This window comes from Strix aluco, chromosome 12 (assembly GCF_031877795.1).
Source record: "Strix aluco isolate bStrAlu1 chromosome 12, bStrAlu1.hap1, whole genome shotgun sequence".
Taxonomy (NCBI): domain Eukaryota; kingdom Metazoa; phylum Chordata; class Aves; order Strigiformes; family Strigidae; genus Strix; species Strix aluco.
The window spans coordinates 26,644,428-26,666,994 of record NC_133942.1 but is presented as its reverse complement, the minus strand read 5'-3'; the positions used below and the strand labels follow the sequence as shown (position 1 = coordinate 26,666,994).

The 22,567-nt window shown below is 38.0% G+C and overlaps 1 protein-coding gene across 3 annotated transcripts in view; it reads right to left on the bottom strand.

Annotated features, from left to right (window-relative positions):
* Positions 1–22,567, bottom strand: part of MYZAP (myocardial zonula adherens protein) — a 65,276-nt gene that overhangs the window by 31,083 nt on the left and 11,626 nt on the right. For all 3 annotated transcript variants that reach the window (XM_074838017.1, XM_074838019.1, XM_074838018.1), the window contains 7 exons: positions 14,761–14,919; positions 12,146–12,238; positions 9,382–9,495; positions 8,365–8,517; positions 5,354–5,479; positions 4,390–4,518; positions 2,126–2,211 (listed from right to left, as the gene is read on the bottom strand). In XM_074838017.1, coding sequence (XP_074694118.1) covers positions 2,126–2,211; positions 4,390–4,518; positions 5,354–5,479; positions 8,365–8,517; positions 9,382–9,495; positions 12,146–12,238; positions 14,761–14,919 — 860 coding nt within the window. The remainder of the gene's footprint in view (positions 1–2,125; positions 2,212–4,389; positions 4,519–5,353; positions 5,480–8,364; positions 8,518–9,381; positions 9,496–12,145; positions 12,239–14,760; positions 14,920–22,567) is intronic.

The window sequence follows — 22,567 nt, the reverse complement described above, 5'->3', positions numbered from 1 at the left end:
TATGACTCTTTAGACAGATCCTGCATTTCTTCAAATCTGTTTAACACAGAAATTGAACACCCACAAGAACTCTTGCCACAAGCTGGTTTGACAGCTTGCCAGAAAAGTACTTTTAGAATATGTAAAGAAACAGGAGGGAAGATTTTTAGTAAGTTTTTGGCATATTGGCCATGGGAGCCTCCACTTTTATCTAAATGTACAATTCTTGAAATTCTTGAAAGCAAGCAATCACTTTCTTAAAAAATAAACTTTTGTACTCCTAGGTTTAAGACTGGACAGAATTTGAGAAGTGGAGGAGAGGAATCAAAAACAAAAAGGCTTTTTTCATCTTGGTCTGTGCACAGCAGAAGAAACTGTTGAAGCTGCAAATAGAACAACCATTCTAAGGCAGAGCAGCAGATGGCAAACTGTATGTCATGATTCTAGTGAATGACTGAATTGTATTCTCTTACCCCCAGAAAGAGTCTCCATTAACAGTGAAGTACTCTACAGAACTGTAACTGCAGCACTTTGACAAGGACTTGAAAAAATCAAGGCATTGCTGCAGGTTTTTCAATCCTGCATATTAAGGTCTCACAAAACCTCAAATTACATTTTGATTGCAATTGTAACACATACTTGGTCTCTCATGGAAAGATTCAGAATTTTAAGCTCCGATAGCAATGGAACAGAGGTCCCTCTTCATGTGGAGCTCAAGTGTCTGGTTGGGTACAGACAGGTAAAGAGAACTTAAGAACAAACTTCAGCACCAGAACACAGATTCATTGCTGCGTAGATTGCAACTGTGTGCTTGCTTGCATTGCAGAAATTCCTGTCTGAACACTGCCTTCACCCTTTTTACTGCAGCATAACTTTTCATGCTGAGTGGATGGGGCAGGATTCACTGAAGCGAGAAGAGTATCTGTTATCCAGAGGTAAAGGAAGAAAGCAATTATCTTTCATCTCCATATTCTATGTTGTATGCGACATCTGTTCATTTTAAATTATTATTGTAGCAGGCTGCTGTGAAAAGCCATTATCACCCTGAAACCGGATAAGCTGGTTACAGATCAATACAACTAGGCAATGAGATGCTCTTGGCAGGGACCTCCTTTTATGTTTATGCTTCTAAAGAACAGTGGGATGCCAAACCTTAAAACTGAATTTCTGGGTGCCACCAGTAGTAATCAAGTACAATTATTCACTCTGTGCTTATAATTCATCTTTACCCACTCAAGTAGTGTCATATAAACCTTTGAGTGGCAGATGCAATTTCCACTCCAATGGCAGTCACGCTATTTCAGTGTTGGATAGATTTCTCTTGAAACTTTGCATCTGGCTTTGCTCGAAGCTTTCTTTTGCCTGGTCATGGTGCTCTGTCAGTCTCAAAGGGTAGTTATGGATGCACATGCCACCTCTGGACAGAAACAGCACATCCAGGTGCCACCACACCACAAGATCTTTTAAGCCTCATGCTTTTGAGAACAACCATTTACAGAGGTCTCACTGCCAATATCACCCTCAGTTTCCCCAAATAACTTCATAGCTTATTTCTGCACTGTGATGCCACATGACAAATTTATTCTGCAGCTCCATTTTGTTCATGTGTATATGCTAACATGCACCACATGTGTAGACCTGTCCCTCCAAGCCTCAAATATATTCCCTGCTTTCCCTCTTTTATACAAAAAAAGACACTTCTGGCAGTTACACACGAAACTCTTGCTCTCCTCAGGAGTTCATTTTTTAATACAGTATACAGAATGTCTTTTCTTTTGAAATTGTGTTGAGCCGTCTAGAAAGAGATAATGAAACTATTCATAGTCAAGATCATACTGTGCTGGATTTGGGAATGCAGATTTAAGAAAAATGCAATCCACAAATACGTGACAGCTTGTTTCGTCTCAAATGTACTCTGCATGTTTGCAAACAACTTTTCAAGAAAGATGCATGAAAGTGGGTTTTGTTGCAAAAATTCACCCTATCACTATTTTATACTGTAAATAAACTTACATTCAGACGGACAATCCCTACCAGACTACAGTTTTAAAATCAGAAAAAGTAAAATTCAGGTGTCTTCAAAAACAAACCAACCCCTAAAGTTTCCTAGCAAAACTAGAAGTTCCACAGAAAAGACATATCTCACCTTTCACTGTCAGAGCTGTTTTCAGATTTTGCTCCAGATATCTGTATTTCATTTAGTTCAAGTTGCTTTTGTAGCTGGTGACGTTCCTAAACAAGAAATGTTATCCTTCAATTCTCCATGTATCAAAATGTAAAGGCTTCACAAAGCAAATTTAATTCCAATTCAAAAGATTATTTGTGAAATTAAAATAGAAACTGATTAAACAAAATTAATGCATTTCCTATAGCTAAGGAGCACAGAACGCATAATAATAAAATCAAATTCCCAGCTATGCATGGAAATAAGATCAGAGTTTTCAGTTTTCTATTCGAAGATGTACAGTTGTACTTGAAACTGAATATTCTGAATAAAAAGATGTCATCAAAGTCTTTAACTACATAAATGTCAAGTTTTCCATGTTATCCCTCCAAAAAGATCTCTCAATCCGAGACTGAGATAAAAGGTATTGCTCTATTTTCTTCTCCAAAATACTTCTGTTTATTTTTAGGTGTCCACCAGCACGGTGCTCACAAAGATCTATGAGGACTTGGGGACTGAGTCAACACCAATTAACAGAGGACTCTGCTATCTACTTTAATAGGAATTTAAGATGCATTCAGATGCAGCCAGATAAGAGCAAATTAAATAACCAATATGAAGAAACTCATCAGTACTTAAGAACTCCATTGCAATCCTTTATTCATTGCATAATACTTACAAGTTGTAGACTGAATCCCAGATGAAGTTAATGAAGCTACTAAGGGGGCATATTAAGCTGAATGATTTCTCAGCGTAATCACTAATTCTACTAATAGATTTGCAAGCATTAGAGAAAAGGGACTCAGTACAAATGCACATTAGACTAACCAGTCAAGCCAACAAAACTGGCTTGTAAAAATCTATTTCTCAGTAACAAATATTTAGTATATTAAACTAAAGCTCATGAAAAAACACTTCACTTGTAAGAACAGAAGATTGTATTCCCTCCATTTACTAGAATGCTCTCTGCTTCTGTATTTTAGATAGCAAAGCACAGTTCTTTAAAGACAATGAGATGCCTGCTATTTAAAGAAATGAGAAATATCAAAGTACATCCGAAAGCATTGGAACCTTTTGAAAGGGCTGCTTTTACACCGTTTAGAGTGACACTATTCAGTCTAAGGACTAAACAATAACATTCATTGTCAGTTAGGTGAATTACACCAGAAAACAAAGAAGAAATTTCACCCTAACTATTTGAGACAGAAGATATAAAGCTTTTTCATATATCTGAAAATGTTCAACAAGAGATTCAGATGGAGCGTATTCAGATGCAAGGAGAGGTACTGTGATACTCTTAGGTTTAACAATACATTAAAATAATAATCACCTGACTACTAGTCTGAGTTTTGCCCTGGAGTGAAGACCATAAAAGAGAAGAAGGAAAAGCAGGAAATAAAAAAGAAGCAATGCAAAAACTGCTACAACTAGTTTTGCAGTAGTGCTGCCAGTGTCACAGGAGGTAAATGTCTGAAACCATTTCTGCTTTCAGTGCTCTCAATTACAGTTTGGTAAGGAATATTTAGCCACGGAGAGTAATAATTGAAAGTTTTTTAATGCTACTAGGAAAGGAAGAACCTAAGTTTTGGATTAAAAGGCAGTAAAAATGAATTTTTCTTTTCTCCTCAAAGTATTCCGAGCCATAATCTAAATAAGATAGATATCTGCATGGAAGATTAAGTGGCTGCTACATACCCACAAAAAACCCTCAAAACATTTTAGTCTGAAGCTTTCAGTTTAGCATTTCATCCCCATGTGGAGAAATTTGGAGATACAATTCCAATCAGAACTATAAATAGCTAAATAGTAAGGTCTATTCCTAACTAAAACACATTTTAATGAACCTGTCAACAGCATTTCAAAGAGACTTTGGATCATTTATGTTCATTACTGCATTAGGCTTAGGAGACCTTGCACACTGAAGGAAGATGGAATGGTCTTTACAAACTTTAAAGTAATGGTTAATTTGCTAAATAAATTTTGACACTTTAGACAGCCCTGACTGTAAAGACCACTAGAAAGATAGAAAAATCACTTAATCAGTGTCTCTATGGTAGTCCAGGACCATTTACTTCTATGGATACAATAACTAAGTAGAGACGCAAACAGCAATAGTATGTCACTGAGCAGGGTTCTAAGCAGCAGACAAAAAAAAATATTTAAAAAACAAATTTTAAAAAAAAATCAAATTTCCTCCATGCACTTCTGCATTTCCTTTGAAGGCGGCAGTCAACTAAACCTCATACCTCTTCCATGCGCTCAATCAGCCGGTCCAGCTCACCGATTCGCTGGTCTTTTTCCTGTATGCTTGTTTCTGTAACTTGCATCTTCTTATTTGCCTCTTCAATAGCCTTCAGAAGCCGATTCGTTTCCTCCTTCAGATAAGAACATTCACAGTCACATTAACATCCAATATATTAATGAGGATTTTTTTTTTTTTTTTTTAAAGGACATAGAGCCAGGCTAATAGCTTTTAAGCAGAGCTCAAAGCTTTTCACTACACCTGCCCAGAAGTCTGGAAGATCTGTGAGCCTAAACATGAACTGTATAGAACAAAATATCTGGGGGATTTTGAAGTGCATAGGTATTTGTAAAGCATCATTACGAAAATCTGATAAAAATTTTTACCCATTTCTTAGATATTTATTTTCCCTTCTGAGGGTATCGTGAAGTAACAGCGTAAGAAAAATATGCCGTTGCAGAAGATAGCATTATAAACACCCAAGTTTGCCATGTTCAGCTTTGTACTTTCCTCACATATAAAACAACATGAATAGAAAGAGACTGGGGAATCTACCTTCAATCTTAGTCATTATCTATCTTTATCAGTTAGAAAAATCCAATAACTAACTGCTCATAGAAAAATTTTACTTGGGGGTAGAGGGAAGCCACAGGACAGGAAGAGTTCTTGTTCCAGGAGCATCCAGTGAACTGATTCTTAAATTATCACTAAAACTGGACCTTATATTTTCCTTTTTTTTAGAGAATCAGAAGTTAAAGAAACCAACTTACTCTATTTCAAATTTTTAAATCTACATTATCATTACTGTTACTGTGTTTGAACACATTCTTTTCTTAGCCCTACAACCCCAAAAGTTTGGAAAGCTTAGTAACTGTGGCATGAATGAACACATGTCAACCCTGGAGTAGTAAGTGATTGAGAACTGACATCCAAGTGAAGCACTACTCTTACAGACTGTCTATACGTACTAGGAGGATTTCTTTCTCAGCTTTATGTTTCTGCTCCTCTTCTCGCATTTTTTCCTCATACTGACTATACAGTTTTCTTGTCATCTCTCTCATGACTTCAGCATTGGCTTCCTGTGACGATTCCACCTATGACAGGGGAAAGTTGATCCATCAGTCAGTACAGCACTGCTGGCAGTAAGAGAAACAGAGTTTACATGATGTCAGAGTAACACTTTGAACTTCAGCTCCACCTTGTTATAAATTTGACACTGCTGAAGCAGCTTTTCATTAGCATCAAGACCATTTGCAACACTCTGCCAGTATATAAGTCATTTGAATTTGTAGAAGTTACCACTTCATCAAGTTTCATGTTGTCTGAATTTAACTAGTCATTGCTTATCCAAGACCAGGCTGTGCCTCTTTACTGTTACTTCCATAACAGCCTCCAAGTCACTTGGTTTGTTTCCCCACTGAAAAGATATTGTCTTCCCCCACTTTACAGAAGCATAGATTAGAGATGTGCTAGACTCAGCTCCTGTTTCTAAATGGCCATGAACACTCAACGCAGTAATTACTTTAAGCTGGACCCAGGTACGTGTTGTTACCTAGAAGACACAGCTGTACGCTCCCTCCTCTCTTGCTTTTTCACATACTGCTCTTTGCGTAGGCATAAGAACTGAGGTGACCATGAGGCAAAGCAGAACAGGGAAGAATCAGATTTAAATTAATATACTCAGGGGTGTGGAAGGGTTAATTTTTAACCACAGGACCAGAAACTTTACTAGTGCTACAGGGAAGAGGGCAGGAATCCTAATTCAGAGACAGGATTTCCCCCTTCTGTTGGCTCAAAACACTGACTGAACCACACCCTCAGTGATCACATACCAGATAGGATATTCACAGTTTAAACCCATCTACTCTGTAAACCACAATAAAAGCAAAGTAAAATAGCTAGTCTAAGACTTAGTTCTCTTACTAGAGATACTATAAATCAGACAAGGTTATAGTGAAATACTGTGGGTGCTACAAAAACGTCAGGAAGAGGAGGAATATACTGTCATCTGGGAGAAGAAGAAAGTGTTCCCTGCTGATCACTACAGTTAACACAGCTACAAAATACCTGGTTCTGATGATTAAGGTTTTGGGGGTTGGGGTTTTTTTTCATTTCAAGGACTGAAAGATTTATTAAAGCCTTGTGTTTATCTTAGAATGGGAACAAGCTGTTTTACTACCCTGTAGGATAACAACAGTGTATTTCATCCTTTGAAAAGGGACTGAGCTCTGAAGTATTCCACTTGTACTGCAGTTGCCCCCTTTGGCGTCTCACCTGGACCAGCACTGGAGCAGGGGTAGTAACCTGCACTTTGTGAGAGGGAGCGGAGTTAAATTAAGTTTCAGTACAACACAAAACCTTCCACATTTCAGGAAGCCTGAAAGAATCATATGATTCAGAAAAAGCCAACGATCAAAACCCACTAAGATACACTGAACTGGAGTATGGTCTCTGGCACTGTCTCTCCTTCATTCCTTTGTTTACGAGAAGAGTAAAAACAAGCATAAAAGGGTAGATGCATCAGGGCATCTGTTATAGTATCCTTAAACAGCATCTCTAACCTCAGTTATTGTTACGATTGTATGAATAAACCAAACCTACTTAATAAGCTACGTGGGTGTGTTCTCCCTTCCAGAAAATAATCATGGCATACAGTAGTTACTGCTTTTCAACTGCTGATCTCCCAGCTTCCACACAATCCTCTTACATTCACCCCTGGAATGAAATCCCAGATGTCTTGGCGTCTTTGGTACACGATTTTATGTTTAACCTTCAAAGACTGCAATGTGGTATTTTGTGCACTAACTTTGTCATAAAACTGCAACTTTGAGAGCAAAATTTAAACTGTTTCCTCATTAAGGCAGGGCATGTATTCTGCAGACCTTGATATGCTTGAAAACAAACAAATCCTTAAGCATTCAGTTGAACTGGGGCTTATCCTGTGGTTCTCTGCCCTTAGAAGCAGACATACCTTTCCCTGACTTGTTGGTGCATGTCCTTAAGATTATCGTAAAGTCCAAATTTCTGTTTTGAAATCTTAATTGCATCAGCTTTGCTTTCTTCTTTTAATTGGTTTTTCCCTCCTTTTATCTCCTGCTGACAATAGCAGGTACAAAATACAGCTACTTTTATAGCCTGCAAATCTTCACTATGAGAGGAAAATAGAACATGAATTTTAAGTTGAAGTATTATTGAAGTATTATTGAAGTTGACGTTGAATATTGAAGTTGAATATTGAAGTATTATTGAAGTATTTAAGTTAGTATTTTCTCTTTTAGCCATTCATGATTAAGCATGAATGCAAGTCACTAGAGAGCCAAAAAGAAACATCTTTGACAAAATTAAACTTGAATAAACCAGCAATCATTTTAATTTCACAGTGACAAATTATGATACAGTACTATATCCAAATTAGTCTATTTCGAGCAATTTTGAGAGACAAAGGTTTCCAGAAGAGGTTTTTTTGTTGGTTTGGGGGTTTATTGGTTTATTTGGTTGTTGTTTGGGGTTTTTTTAGGGGGTTTTTTGGTTTTTTTTAATGAGATTGAAGGAATACATTTGGCAGATGAGGGGAGAAAAGAGTCAAGCCTTCTGGCATATAAAACCACCTAGTTTGTATTTTATTCCCTTGCATTTCTCTGAAAGAAATACCTTAATTCTCTTTCCAAGACACGTGCTGTTACAGCACATATCTACTGACCATATGCTCATAAAACTTAAGAGATTACCTATTAAAAATTGTGCAGTACCAAATAAACAAATAAAACATCAAGAAATTCTTACAGTACTGTGTAGAGTTATGGAAAGACTGCTCCTGAGATTCTTTGTTATTAAAACAGTATTGATTCACAGGAATATGGCAGCTCTAAGGAATGATGAAGGCGTGAAGAACCCTTTACAAATTAGGCCAAGGAATTAATTTAACATACTCCTAATGTCCTTAGTGTGCAATATTTTTAGGGAAGTTTATATACTGCACCTTTAACTTCAGTAACTGATTTTCAATTTGTGCCGTTTCCAGTTGCTTTTGCTTCTCTCTCAGCTTTTCCATAGATTGCTCATGTGTATGTTTTAAATTCCTTATTTGTTCCCTTATATCAGTGTTCTCCAGTGTAACATCCACTAGAGTTTTCTAGAAGAAAGAGGCAAACCACATATTAAAAATCACAAATAATTTGGTGAACTAATATAGTCAATACATTATGGGACAGACAGAACATTTAAGAATTTCCTGATGTACCAATGCAGTGTGAACAGTTTTGCAAGTTTTAACATTTAAAATTATGGCTTTTGTCGTATTCAGTTTACTAGAAGGTATTTCCATGAGGAACATGCTCAGTGAAATCAAGTCCTGGAACAGTATAAAAAAAAAAAAGAGAAAGGCACACGGATACATTTCCGTATGAATGCTACTCCCACCAACCTTCCTTTCTTCTCTCCAAGGGCCATGCTATACATATTAAATGCACTAGACAGAAAAACTGTGACATACAAGAAAGCAGGAGCATTAAGTTGTTCAGCTGAGATACGTGGGAATTTGGAAGTCTTTAAAACAGAAAATTAATTCCCACCCTCTCCCTCCCCCTACATTTCACATGCATATAAATTCTCATAAGTGTTTAGCATCCAAACATGCCAAATCCATTTCTGTCACCAGTGAAGGCAGGAGTAAGTCAGGAGATGTACTGGTTTGCACAGTACGGAACAAATCACATTTTCACCTTAGGTATTTTGTAGAGACATGACTAGTGGCATCAGTCTGCTGCAGATCAGTATCTCTTTTATTGCACACTATTTCTAACAGGTATTTAAAAACCACAGGTGTTGGAATTATTTTTTCTTAGTTTCCTAAATTAGCTGCCTTAGATATCCAAGACAGTACTTTATGGGCTTGTTTAGTGTTGGAATCTGTATTTGTCATCCATGTTTTATGTATGCTTTTAAATCCATGTCAGAAAAGGCAGTTGTCAGCTGTGAACCAGCTATTAAAATGTACCTGCAAGTCTATTGATGCTGATGTCAAGGAGCTGTTCATTTCACTAAAGCTATCTAAGGCTGCAGCCTGCACTCGCACATGATTCTCTAAGGATTCCTGATGAGCATTTGTCACCTGAGCAGAAGAAAAAAAGAAGTTTTATATAGAATAATGATCATGTTTACCTATTCTTTCAAAGGGAGCTACAGAAGAGAAAGACCCCATGGTTAATTTTCACAGCACTTGGATGCTTAAAATATACAGGCTTCAAACCATATTCTTGCACCTCAGAAACAAACAAACAAAACTTAGAATCCAAATATGCTAAGAGAAATAAAGCACAGTATCTATGTTTATTGCTAGTCTGTTATCAGTGTAAACGCTGTTCATTTGAAAGGACAAGAGGACACTTGGCAGGTGTCTATTCAGAAAGTTTATATACGTAGAGTGGGCAGATTGTAAAATATCAGAGTGAAAAGCAGAAGAATGCAAGAAATGAGGAAATCTAAAAAGGTTTGGGGGAACTGTAGAATAGCCTTAATTAAGAAGGAACTGACTAATCAGGTATGTAAAGAAGCAACATCAAGAAGACACAAGGAGTTGTGCCAGGGGAGGTTTAGATTGGATATTAGGAAAAAATTTCTTCACTGAAAGGGTTGTCAAGCATTAGAACAGGCTGCCCAGGGAAGTGGTGGAGTCACTATCCCTGGAGGTATAGGTGTGACATAAAGACATATAGATGTGGCACTTAGGGACATGGTTTAGTAGTGGACTTGGCAGCATTACGCTAATGGTTGGACTCGATGATCTTAAAGGTCTTTTCCAACCGAAACGATTCTATGAATCTATGAAACAATACAAAGCAGGTAGAGGTCAGAGAGCTTTGTTGTGTGAAAGTTTGTCATCTTCAGTTATGTATACACACACGCTTAAAAACTGCAGGGGAAAAAAAAAGGCACAAAATTACATAATTTAAGAAGAGACCGAAACCCAAACAGTGTAAATAATTATGAACCATCCAATAACAAAGAGAGAAAAAAAAAGTTACTAATGGAGGCCAGCCCAACTCACATTCTTAGATGGACCAGATCTGTTTCTTGATAAAAACATAAGAACACTAGGGACTGATATGGAGAACAATGACTGTTTAGTAACCAAGTCATACCCAGATTAGGTCAGCATAGGCAGCAGAAGCCAAGTAGTTACTGTTAACCCTATATGGATATGTGCTCATGTAAAAACAAACAAACAAACAAAAGCAGAAATGCTTTGGATGGATTAACAAAGTTACAAGCTAAGAACTTGTGTGAAGAAGCATACTTCCCAGGGCAGGATACTGGAAGTACAAATTCCAAACAAACTTTATGAACAAAAAGTAGTCCTGGAAATTGATGGAAAAAAAAGCATAGTGATTCAAAGCTGAAGGAAGGAGTATATAATGGATTTTAAACAGAATCCCCAAATAGCATGAAAGATGGCAGTCATATAAAACCAAAACCCAAACCCAACCAATGCATATATTATTAGGTAGAACAACACTTGTGCTTTGTTTCAGGCAGTCTAAAGTATTAAAAAAGCAGGGAGAGTGTCTCATAATGTGCCATTTACATCAGAAGTGCTTCATAAACTGCTCGTCTGCTGCAGAACTAGAGATTCTGTCAGAGCTGGTCAGAAATCCCTAATTAAGAGAAATGTTCAGACTCATGCAGGATTTCTACTGGTCTGACAGAAGATCTGGAAGCGCAGGATATCACCACTGTTGTTCAGTAAGGATCAGCAGCAAAGATGACAAAACTGCATCTGAATCAGCATTTGTCTACATGCATACTGGGCGGGAGACTCACCTTGTTGGCATCATTAAGACTATTTTACAGAGTTTACAGAAATTCAGTTTTCTCTCCCTCCTCCGCTCCAATCAGGGTGATTTTCGGGGGGGTTTTGAGGGGGTTTGGTTTGGGGTTTTTTGTGGGGGTTTTTTTGAGACTAGTTGCCACAGAATACAAGTACCAGTTTAACAGCAAGTTCTGATCCTTATATGTAATACAGCATGCAGGGAACTGACAGTCTCCAAATGAGGATGGCAGAAGGGTACAAGTCAGGGTCCCAGTCCCATGCCCAGAGCTTCATCTGAACCAGGACTGTGAAAATCAGTGTTGAATATAAAATCCACAGCAAGTTTTCCAGGAGATTTTTTGGACCAAAGAAATCAGCAGTTTAATATGAAGGATACCTCTACAGACTGCGGCAGTTTTTATTGCTAAAGCAGTATGTCAGAAGAAAGAGAGGTCATTGAATGACCATTGAAAGGTTCAGTTAAGAACCAAAAGGTAAGTGATTTTTAGAACTGTCAAGCACTTTAATACTAAAGAATATTGCTACTTCTTTTACTATAGTGTTTAAACAATAAAGTCAGTAAAACAGAGTAGTCTGTTGAAATGACACCAAGTTGCACATTGCTCTTAATTATCTAAGTTATTTATTCAATTCACCTGGCAGCTTACTGGTACAAACATCTCCACTAATTACTGATACACACAGACAATGCTATCAAGATCATTCTTTTATTTCTGAGAAGTAGGCAATTAGTAATTCCATATGCAAAAGCATCCCTGTCCTACTTTACCTTCCTGGAGGGAAAAATAAATAAATAAAGAAAAGTACAGATGTCACATAAAACAATGAACTGGAGTGGTTTGAGAAAATATTTCTGTTCTGCTGAAGCAAAACAAAAACAACTGGGGCAGTTATTCTTGTATGCTTTCCCTACAAATGATCATATACTTACTTTCAGTTCATTTGTGAGCTGCTGTATTTTTCGTTTCATTTCATCATATTCACCATACATTTTCTTTCTTACTTTTTCCAGAGTTGCTCTCACCTGGTGTCAGAAAAAAACTTTAACAAACTTATTGATAATTCTGTTTATACTATTTTTTTTTTCTGTCCTTCATTGTTACTTTCAGTAGTTTCCATTATAAATCCACCTTTTCATCAGCAACAATTTACTCTTAAGAACAAGACAAAACCGTAAGTCTCCAGACTTGTCTACATAGGGATACAAATAAACATCTGAGTAATTCTAAACTTCCCTGTACACACTTAAACACTTGTAAATTAATAATTTAAATAATGAATTTCAATTATCTGTAACTCATTCTAACTTGATTACTAAAGGGATTAGAATTAATCGGAGCATATGATGTTTTCTTTCTGAAAAAAAAAATCCACATACGGATTTAATACACCTTCAGATTTAATACACCTTCATACTTTTTAAAGTGGTTAATTAGTTTTTCCTGAATATCATTTGAAGATAACCCCTTTAATTTCAGACTTTTAAGCTTGTATCTAGCTAAACAAGATATTAGCATAAATTTACCAATGCAATTTCAAATCTGAAAAACAGAGTATTTAAGAACTATGGATGTAAATTATACCTTGCCTTTCTAAAAAAAAAAAAAAAAAATTAAATTTAACAGAAAAAAATCATTCTGAAAGCCAGCTTGGGTTTACATGCCAGAACAGAACAGAACCAGTTTTCTCAAGAGCACACATTGTAAACACTAGTTAAATGTTTGCCTACAGTCCACCTTCTGGCTACGTAATTCAAACTCCTCCTTGTCCCCGCCCTGACTGCAGATAAACTAGGGCAGTGATCTTACCTGTCTCTGCATAGGCTTGAGGAAGGAGCGAGGGTAAAACATTTACAGGGCCTTATACAAGAGGGTGTGTTTTTAGCAGCTCTGCAGTATACCCACTCCCTCCCAGAAAGAGGGGCATTGCCCACCAGATCTATGCAACAGTAGGCACAAGCCTACCCCAAACTACGTGCTCCCTTTAGGATGAGAAACATGGAATGAAGCTGCCTCCTGCACTTCACCTTGGGAAAAGCACCCCTTACTATGCACATGCACACACACACACTCTCTTCCAAGGTGCAAATCTGATTCAGATACAGAAGGAACCGCCAGCAGTTCTGACATAGCCCATCATTTTTGGTCTATTTAAGTCTGCATATATGTGGCATAAGCTGAGGACACTTGTTTAAGATGCTGCTTTTAAAGACGAAACTTATTTGGCGGGCCAAAGTTCACAGATTAGTACAGCTGAATACAGCTTCCAGAAGACGGGAGAGCAAGGGCCAGTATGTGTTTTCCCTTGTCTTTCCCACTTCTTCCTGAACACACATGCAAGACATGCAGTTCACCTGGTCTGAGATGTCCCTCCATGCCACAAGCCTGTTGTGTACAGGAAAGGGCAGGGAGAGGGTCCCGGCCCAAGCAATCTATGGCCGGTACCAGAAATGGTGCAGCTTGGGGAGCCGGACCTGCTGCCTACCAGTGCACCCACCCCCTGGCACCACCCCAGCAGGGCAGAAACTAGCCAGGCAGGAAACCAGCAGCTAAGGCAGCTCATGTGCCTTGCCTGCACTGCAGTAGTGACATACCCCAACTGTGAGTGCAGGAACCTGAGAATGGTAACTGACTGCTGGGAGCTCACAAACTGTGAGTAATAAAGGAGAGAGGCAAGTGCTGATAGCTAGAGACCAGGCAGATGTGAAGAGCACACATAATTACAGTCTCTTACACTGCTGGCTTGACTCGGTGTTCCTCCCTTTTATACCAACTCAGCCTGCACTTGAATCAGCGTAACACAATAACCATTGACCAATAGCTTCCTGGGTGGTGAAGGCAGATGGAAAGAGAAGGTCAAATGATTTGCCCTGGGCTAATTAGGGGGTTATTGCCGAAGCCCAAGAGCCAAGGACTGACAGGCAAAGAGACACTGAGTTTCAAACACAGAAACCAGCAGCATCAGAACTGCTTCTTTTTTTTTCTTCTTTCTTTCAGGAGAGCTTCTGCCAATTACGATAAATGAACATGCACAGAGAAAGTAGTACAGTGTCATCCTTATTAGGCTGACTATTTTAAGGTTGCCCCAAAATATACCCAAGTGATTTTACTATGTCACCTAATTGAGGAGCCTCTTCAAAAGTGGGGGTTTGGGGACAGGGGAAGCAGAGGAAGAGAGAGACTTTACCCTTTCAGGTGTCTGCTTACATAGTTTCTTCTGTATCACATTTAAAATCATGAAGGCTTCAGGACAGGAACCCCAAGACCTGTTTGACAGTTTGCTTGCCCAGCTATAGCCCAGTCAGCAAGCATTAACAAGTATCACTTGGCAGAGAGGCCATGAGTCTGGACCACACAGTTTCCAGGTATATAGCATGCTTTTTTTCCAACTTGAGTACTAACAAGGCAAGACTCTAGCTTCAGAGTAGGTTTGCAATTCAAATTCAGGCGTTGGGCTAGACATCAGTCATCCTACATACACTCACAGCTCTACATGAATATATGTAAATGATATTTGACAATTTTTGAAGCTGAAAGCATAACTCACTTCTTTAATGTAATTCATCTCCTCTTTCAGCTGATCAGCTGACCAGCCATAAACCACCATTTCTCTCTTATGGTTGTTGTCAGTTCGGTGCACTACACCATACACCATCCCATGAGATAGCCTCCCTGGAGACATGCCATTTGGTACATGGTAGAGTTCCTTAAAAGTAAAAAAAATAAAAGTTACTTTAAAATCAGTACTAGAATTAAAAAATAACAAACAAAAAATACAGTAGCATAGGGCCAAGAAAAACAGCCAACTATAGTGAAAGCATAACAGTACCAAGAACACTAGTTCCTGAGTTTTCGGGGCCAAACTATCAACCTTCATGTTTTTGGGAAGATTAATGACCAGTTTATAATTGATCGACATGTCTAATTTCCACCGACTTTAATGAAAGCGATTATTGGTACAGCTAGAGACAATGAATTGGATTTATGCAAGGAGAGGTAGAGGCACGTGAGAGAAAAGTTATCCTGGCTGATTTTCATTCACCAACATATGCTACTTTTCTACATTCTTCCAGCTCACTGTCAGCTCTCACAGTTCCCTTTAAACTCTTGTAACCACAGACTTGCACCTCATTCCCCAAACTCCCTGCTGCAGGAAATATAAAAATTCACAAGCTTAAAAAAAATTTTAGAAAGTTATCAGTTTCTTCTTCAAGGTTTCTGAAACAGAGGTCAGAAAATATGTTTATCCTGGAAATAAAGCAGAATTTCAGTTCGCATTTAGAGCTAAGGACCTCCAAAACAATCAAACATTCATTTCTCGGCTGCATTTCTCTTACAGAAGTTGTAGAACTGACATTGTAAGAGCCAAAGCAAAGCTATGAAACAGCATTCATGTGGGTGTTCCAGTGTTGTTAACTACAGTAGGAGCATAAAACTTTGAAATCAGGTCTTGATAGGTAAATAGAAAGGCTGTTTTGAAGTGCCTACATTTGTTATTTTAATGATCTGCAGAAATTTGTAAAATGTACTTGTAATAATTGTGTATCTTTCTTTAAGGCACCCTTTGCAACAGACTCCTCTTACTCATCTCATCAATACACTTAGCAAGAAAAATCCTCATGCAAGCAGTAGGAATCATTTCCCTCAGCATGTAAATAAATATCTGACCTCACTACTCACCTAGCCTCCCTTCTAATCAACCCAGAGAAATATCATTCTGTAGCAATCATCTGAAATGAGTCAGTCTCCACAAGTACTAATTTCTCTTCTTGATTACAAAGAATTTAAACAACTAGCTTAGATGAAGACATCCACATTACAACTTTTTAAAAAGAAGGGGAAAAAATATTCTTATCTAACTTTGAATATTTGCAAACTAGGAACCTAAAATAAGTTATTATTTCTGAATAGAAAGCTAGAAAGACACAACCTTGGACACAGAGCTGTTACTGCTTAGCCTTGCACATTGTTTTTGAAAGACCAGTGCTGGTGACAAATCAGTTACAGGTAATTTCACTGTACTTTCTTTCTCATGATAGATATACCAGGATACGGGTAGATTTGAGAATATTTTCTACATTGACCTTAGAATATGTTTGGTTTTGTTTTTGTTGTGCAGTAATGACACTGTATGAAAACCAACAAACTTTGAGATTCTTTACTAAATTAAGAGTCTAAGCAGTATCTAAATACTCTCTCTGACACCAAACAGAGGCTGGAAGAGATGAAGTTCAGCATCTTCTATCTGCAGCTGCATCCTAGAGAGTTTCCAGTCCTTACCATGACAGATGGTGATGATAGCATCTGCAGTCTAAAGCAGTAGCACTTTCAGTTTTTAGCAGCCAAACTAACAGAACTATGCTGACAAAGTAAGAATAAATACTTCTCTGGGCAAAATGAGCAGGAAAATCTACTTGCATTAGGAAGAATGGGTAAAGATAGACATATTTTATATTGTGTCCCTCCCACATTGGCAGATTATCTCAACACTGTAAATGCCACACATTTTCCTTTACCATATCATTAATAGCTTAACCATTTTGCTGAAGCTCTGGGTGTGTGTGAGTGTGTGTGTGTGTGTGTGTGTGTGCAGGGCTGGGAGGGGAACAATCACAGAGCAGACACCTGATAAAGAATGTTTCAGGCAAAGAACAACAAAGCTATAAGCAATCATTTTAAAAAGACAGCCTTAAAACCACTTAATGGAAAAACATTGAGCAACCAGCCCTACTTATACAAGATATCATTGTGCACTTTGAAAACACTGTCTGTAAAGCTTCATATCCTGATAATCAGGAGTTTTGTAATTATGTGTTATTGGGGTTTTTGTTTTGCTGTTTGGATGCATACAAACAAAACCCCACACCTGATTTTTTCAGAGTAGAGAAAATGCAGAAACTAGATGGGGACATGACTCAAAACTTTGTGTTTGTTTGCTTCCAGGGTTGTACAGTTTCTTTGATAGTTTCATCACAGCTCCTCCCCTGCATCTGGATAAAGGGATTACATACAAGTTTCCATCTTCCTGATAACCAAATGAATAATCACTTTAATTGTTTAGAAGTTACTAAGGCACCAGACACTAAGTTCATAAATCCATACCCTTTACCCATGATCATTCATTGTTTATGAGGTGAACAGCTGAATACCAGCAACTACCAAGATCCTTTGTGCTTCTGAAACATTAGCAGAATTGTTTAAAGAGCTGTTTGCAGAGTTCTGTAAGAAAATTATGACCAAGTTCCTTATTTTTAGAATATTATAAACACATTACTAACAACTGCTTTGAAGGATTTTCTTCCCAGTAAAAAACATCTACAAATTCAGACCAATGAGTTTGCTGCTGGAGAATCACCCACGGCACTTAGATATTTCACAGATGAACACACTTAAATTTACATCATAATGGGCAGTACATGCAGGATTAAGCATGCACAAAGCCAGACAGGTTTCTTGCAACAATGTTAAACTTGCCTGTTGTCTATATTTGCACAAGCCTCCCAAGATGCCTTTGTCACTTCTCTTTCAGAAGATTAAAAGAATCACCATCCTCTGTTGAGTGTTCCAGTTCTACTGTGTGATACTCAAAATACAGGATATTGCTTTTACCTCCTCCTTATACCTCCTTTGTACCACTATCCCCAGGCAAGCACCTGTTAAAATTTCAGTACAGTTCTTGCTTGATTTAAAGCTATGTGAACCAACAGCTATATAAATAACCGCTCTCATATTTCTTTAGTCTTTTTCCTTGCTGTTCTATTCCAGCTATGCTGACCTTCTACTGCCCCTTTTCTCTCCTTAGTAACTCTTAATTTCCACTCAGTAACCCCTTGTTTCAGGGTTCAGCATATGCCCTGACAAAAAAAGGGCTAACCTGATGCAGTCTCCTCTTAGAGGAAGGGTTACCATCAGAAAACTTTTCTCAGTGCAGGGTTGAGAGGTGGATGGGTTACTTTGCTTGTTGACTATTTTATTAATACACCTTTGCCTCTAACAGAAGCCTTGTTGAATGGCTCAGTTCTCAAAGTGCTCCACAGAACTGCATCACTAAGTATGCATCAAGTATACTTTCCACCAGTGTGTCTCCTCTCTTAAGCTATTTCCACCCACCTTTATTTTTCTCCCTTCAGTGTTTCTTCCTTTTCTGTCCTGTCCTCTGTTCTTCCTCTGTCACATCCTTTCTCTCCCATGTTTCCTCTTCCACAAATCCTGGATTTTCTACACACCCAAGGACTACAAAATGCTTTTAAAGTCAAATACTTTTTGTTGTTTTCCTCTATGTCCCATACATATTCACTCTCAGAACTCAGATATTTTTCTGAGAAGGTCCTCGCCTGTCCCCACTCTGATCTGCAGTGAGATCTCAGTGATGATAACAGAGTAAGTAAATACATGCAAGTACTTAGGAGCAAGTAAATACTGTAAAGCTAACAAGAAAAGTGCTTGAAGATGGAAGGTTTCGTTAAATCAGTTAACCACTGCTGTTACAGTCAAAATATCAGCCAGCTCCGGAGTACAGGGAAGTTCTTGCTCCACACCAGCCTATGCACTTGCTGCACTGGAACAAGCACAGTGCCCTTCTAATGTGAGCTGCTGATCTGAAAAGGCAGACTTAGCTTAAGCAATTTGTGAGTATTTCTTTTTACCTACAGTCAGTTATATATGACAGTCCAAGGTAACAGCAAGAACACATCATGTTGCTGCACGTGAATACTATAGCAGCTTCCAGGAACATGCGTTGTCTATGTTGCAGCAACAGTCAAGTTGCACTTGGTGTGATCACACAGCATGTATTAAAGAAACACAGACTGTGTTTACTTAATTAATAAATATTTAAAACAGAAGCCTACACTCCAAGGTTCCAAGTCTTGATAATTGACCTGCATCCTGTTTATATCTCTGTCCAAGGAAGTAGCACAAGTAGCATGAAGCAGGTGAAGCAAAGACACTATAAAAACAAACCCTAAATGTGAGTTGTTAGCTGCTTTTTGTATTGCCCATCGTTTTATTGGTATTATGTAAATAACACTGAGGGATGATTTGCTTCCTAATCTATCTCCATCAGTTTTTGAAATAAATGTCAGATGCCCCCATACTTTATATTTTCCCCCTGCCCCAAAATTGGAAGCAGAAAGACAGAAGAGGTATCTTATTTTGAGGAAAAAGGACATCTAATGTAACGATTAGCACAATGCTGGGTTTAGTACTTGTATTTCCTTAAAATTTTGCTAAATCATGATCTTCTGTTTACCTACACCATCTAAAAACTCTTCTTTTAACCAGAACTATATCAGTTAAGCGAGGCTTTATCTTTTTGACAACTGTCACATTTCAGAGGTTTCTGAAATATCCAGTTATCTTTTGTTTGTTCACTAGTTAGGCAAGGAAAAAGAACACTCACCTTGTTACTTAGGTCACATATTTTCTGTTCAGTAAAATGACAAATTTACGATATTGATCTCACCAAGGAAAGTTACTGTGCTCTGACAAAAGTTAGCTATGTTTTTATGTTTTTTCATAGTCCTCTACAGCACTTGAAACTCATGTTACATTTAGGGATGTTTCATATATAAATAGTATTAAAATAGGGAAAATATGCCAAGACATAGACGTGAGTGTTCTTAAACTCATGACGCTAAATAAGAATCAGTTTAACACATTCCAACTTTTAAGCTCCTTGAAATGTAGAATTTAGGTGTCTATCTTAAAAATCAGAAGTGACACAGGCATTATACAAAGTCATATCTGATCAACAAAATCCATACACAGAACACCAATGACTATACACTATAAAATAAGATATAACAAATACAACAGTAACCACAGAAGTCAGTGGAATTCTTTCTGTGGTTTTCATGTAGCACTGGTTTTAATGAAGGTGTTGATTAACTAGTACACACCAAAAATCAAGCAATTAGTGCTGGAGAGGCTGAGAAACTGTAACATCAGCCACCTGTAGCAGATGAACCACATTTGCTATGACACAACTTCTGGTATGCTGATGGGAGTGGGCTGGCAGCAGCAGATCAGCAGAGAAAATAGTCACTGTCCTAGATTCAGTGTGCACCACAGCCCCACATTCACTGCACCTATATTTTTTGACCCAGGCCTGACACAAGTCTCTGCTTGATTCTCTCCATCACATACAGGAGCAAATTCCCCTTCTGGCTTCTTTACAGCCTACTTTTTTTCTGGGGAAAAAATATTTGCTATGCTATGTATTCCTGCTTAGGAAACAAAAACAATTTCACCTCTTGGTTGTGACACTTTAAAAACATAAGCAAATTAAAGAGTTTGAGGATATAAACAGCCAAAGCACCAATTAGAGTTTAAGACCAAACACTGCTCAAACTCTGTTGAAAGCCACAAAGACGGGAAAGTGACACAAATTTCTAGAGTGTTATCTCATTTTCATTCTCTTGTCCATGTGTCCAAGTGAAAAAGAAAAATCGTCTATACATATCTCCATATTCTGCCATCAAATGCCTAGCTGCAGCTTCCAATGACGCTTCCAAATTTAGCCATGACAGTGAAGAAAGGGACTGATGGATAAAAATAAATCCAATCCCAAACAGGGACAATACAATTGTCTGGTAGCCCTTTATTATGCAAGACAAGGCAGGCTTCAGGACATGTAGATTTTGCATACAAGCTGACAAGCACAGTATTTCTTTGTACTTCATGGTGAAGTAAACAGCCTCACACTACTGTCATCCATTGTCTATCATTACCAGAAGTAATGGAAGAACAAAACTGGGATAGTTTCAGATTCTCTCTACCTAAAGCACTAACAATTCAGAGATATTTAGCAGTAGGCTTTTAGCCTGTAAAAAGCAAACAAACAAATGAGCCAACTTCTACTTGTGACCTCAGTTCTCATATGCTTCTTTCAAGGTATCATAGCCTAAATATGAATATAAAAATCCAACCCGACACACTGGAGCACAAGCTCACTCCCCCTTCAGTTTCTGAGATCAACTCCTGTGTACCATCTGCCAGCCTTTCACAAAAGATGGGGAGAGGACATCCTAGTGTAGTAATATTAGCCTGAAGCAATTTTGTTGTAACAAATCTGCCCAGCTCCATCACTTTATTTTAATCTCTTATGCTGGTTCACTTTCATTTCATGGATGCATAGCAATAAAAAAAGTCAATCTAGAAACTTAATGCACTGATACAGATGTAATGAAATATAACATACATTTTCTGCTAAACTTGAACTACAATAAAAAAGCCTAAGCTAACAGCTACTAACAAAACGAATAAAGAACCAGTTCTGCTCTAACATTAAGCTCCAAAACAAGCTATTGGGAGGATCAGCACTAGCAAGAGCTTCTGTGCAGTTCACTAGCTGATTTTGCAACTGAAACATCTCTTAATGGTACTGAGCAGCAGAAAGATGCAGAAAAGTAACAAGTAGTCAGTAAGCCATCACTATGTCACATCAGGGCAGCTCAAAATCACCTCCTTCTAATGAGAGATTTGAAAGAGGCAATTACAACCAAATGTCATGCCATGGTATATTTATAGTTTTCTGACATTCCGTTTGACACAGCAAGGTCTCTGCCCTCCTCCCTCACCAGCAGCAGGCAGAGGCAGGGTCTGTCTCTCACCAGCACTTGTCCTGCCCGAACAGGACAGTGCCTGGCAGCCAGGTTCTGACTGCCTGGTCGCCTGAGTGCTCCAGCAAAAATTGTAAAATCCCAGATTATCCCTGCAGTTTCTGTAAATTGCACTAATATTTTAATTACCAAAACCATTTTCCATGTTCCCATTTTCTTAATACTCAGCATTTAAAGACAGCACAGAACTCTAGATTCCAACAAGAGACCTGCTGTTAAATTTGATTCTTCGTGAAGCTGTGGTTTTTGACCTTAAATTGCAAAGTGCAATGCAGAAAACTGAGTAGTTTCCTAATTTCTCTCTGTTATCCCTATTTCCAAGACAGGGGTACAGTTCTCATAGGACTGTGTGAGAATTATCTAACATTTGTAAAACCTGTTATTCTCAAAGTGCTTTAAGCAATTTCACTGAGTCAGTTGAACATGGGTGGGATCAGCAGAGATACCTGATCACTGCTTTTAGGAGATGGTTTGGCTTTTTTTTAAAATTCAGTTTTACAGTAATAGAAAAGTATCACAGCATGACTAGTCGAGTCCTGTGCGCACGGTAAGTTACTGTGTAACTAATTCAAATACATAAAGCAATACATTATACAGACAATAAAAATCAACAAGTAATACATTACCCATCTCATTTGAGAGACATGAGGAAAAAACAGTTCATGATCAGTGATTCTTGTGTAGCTGCTTCTATATGCTATGACTATACAATCTGTAGGGCTATTTTTTTTA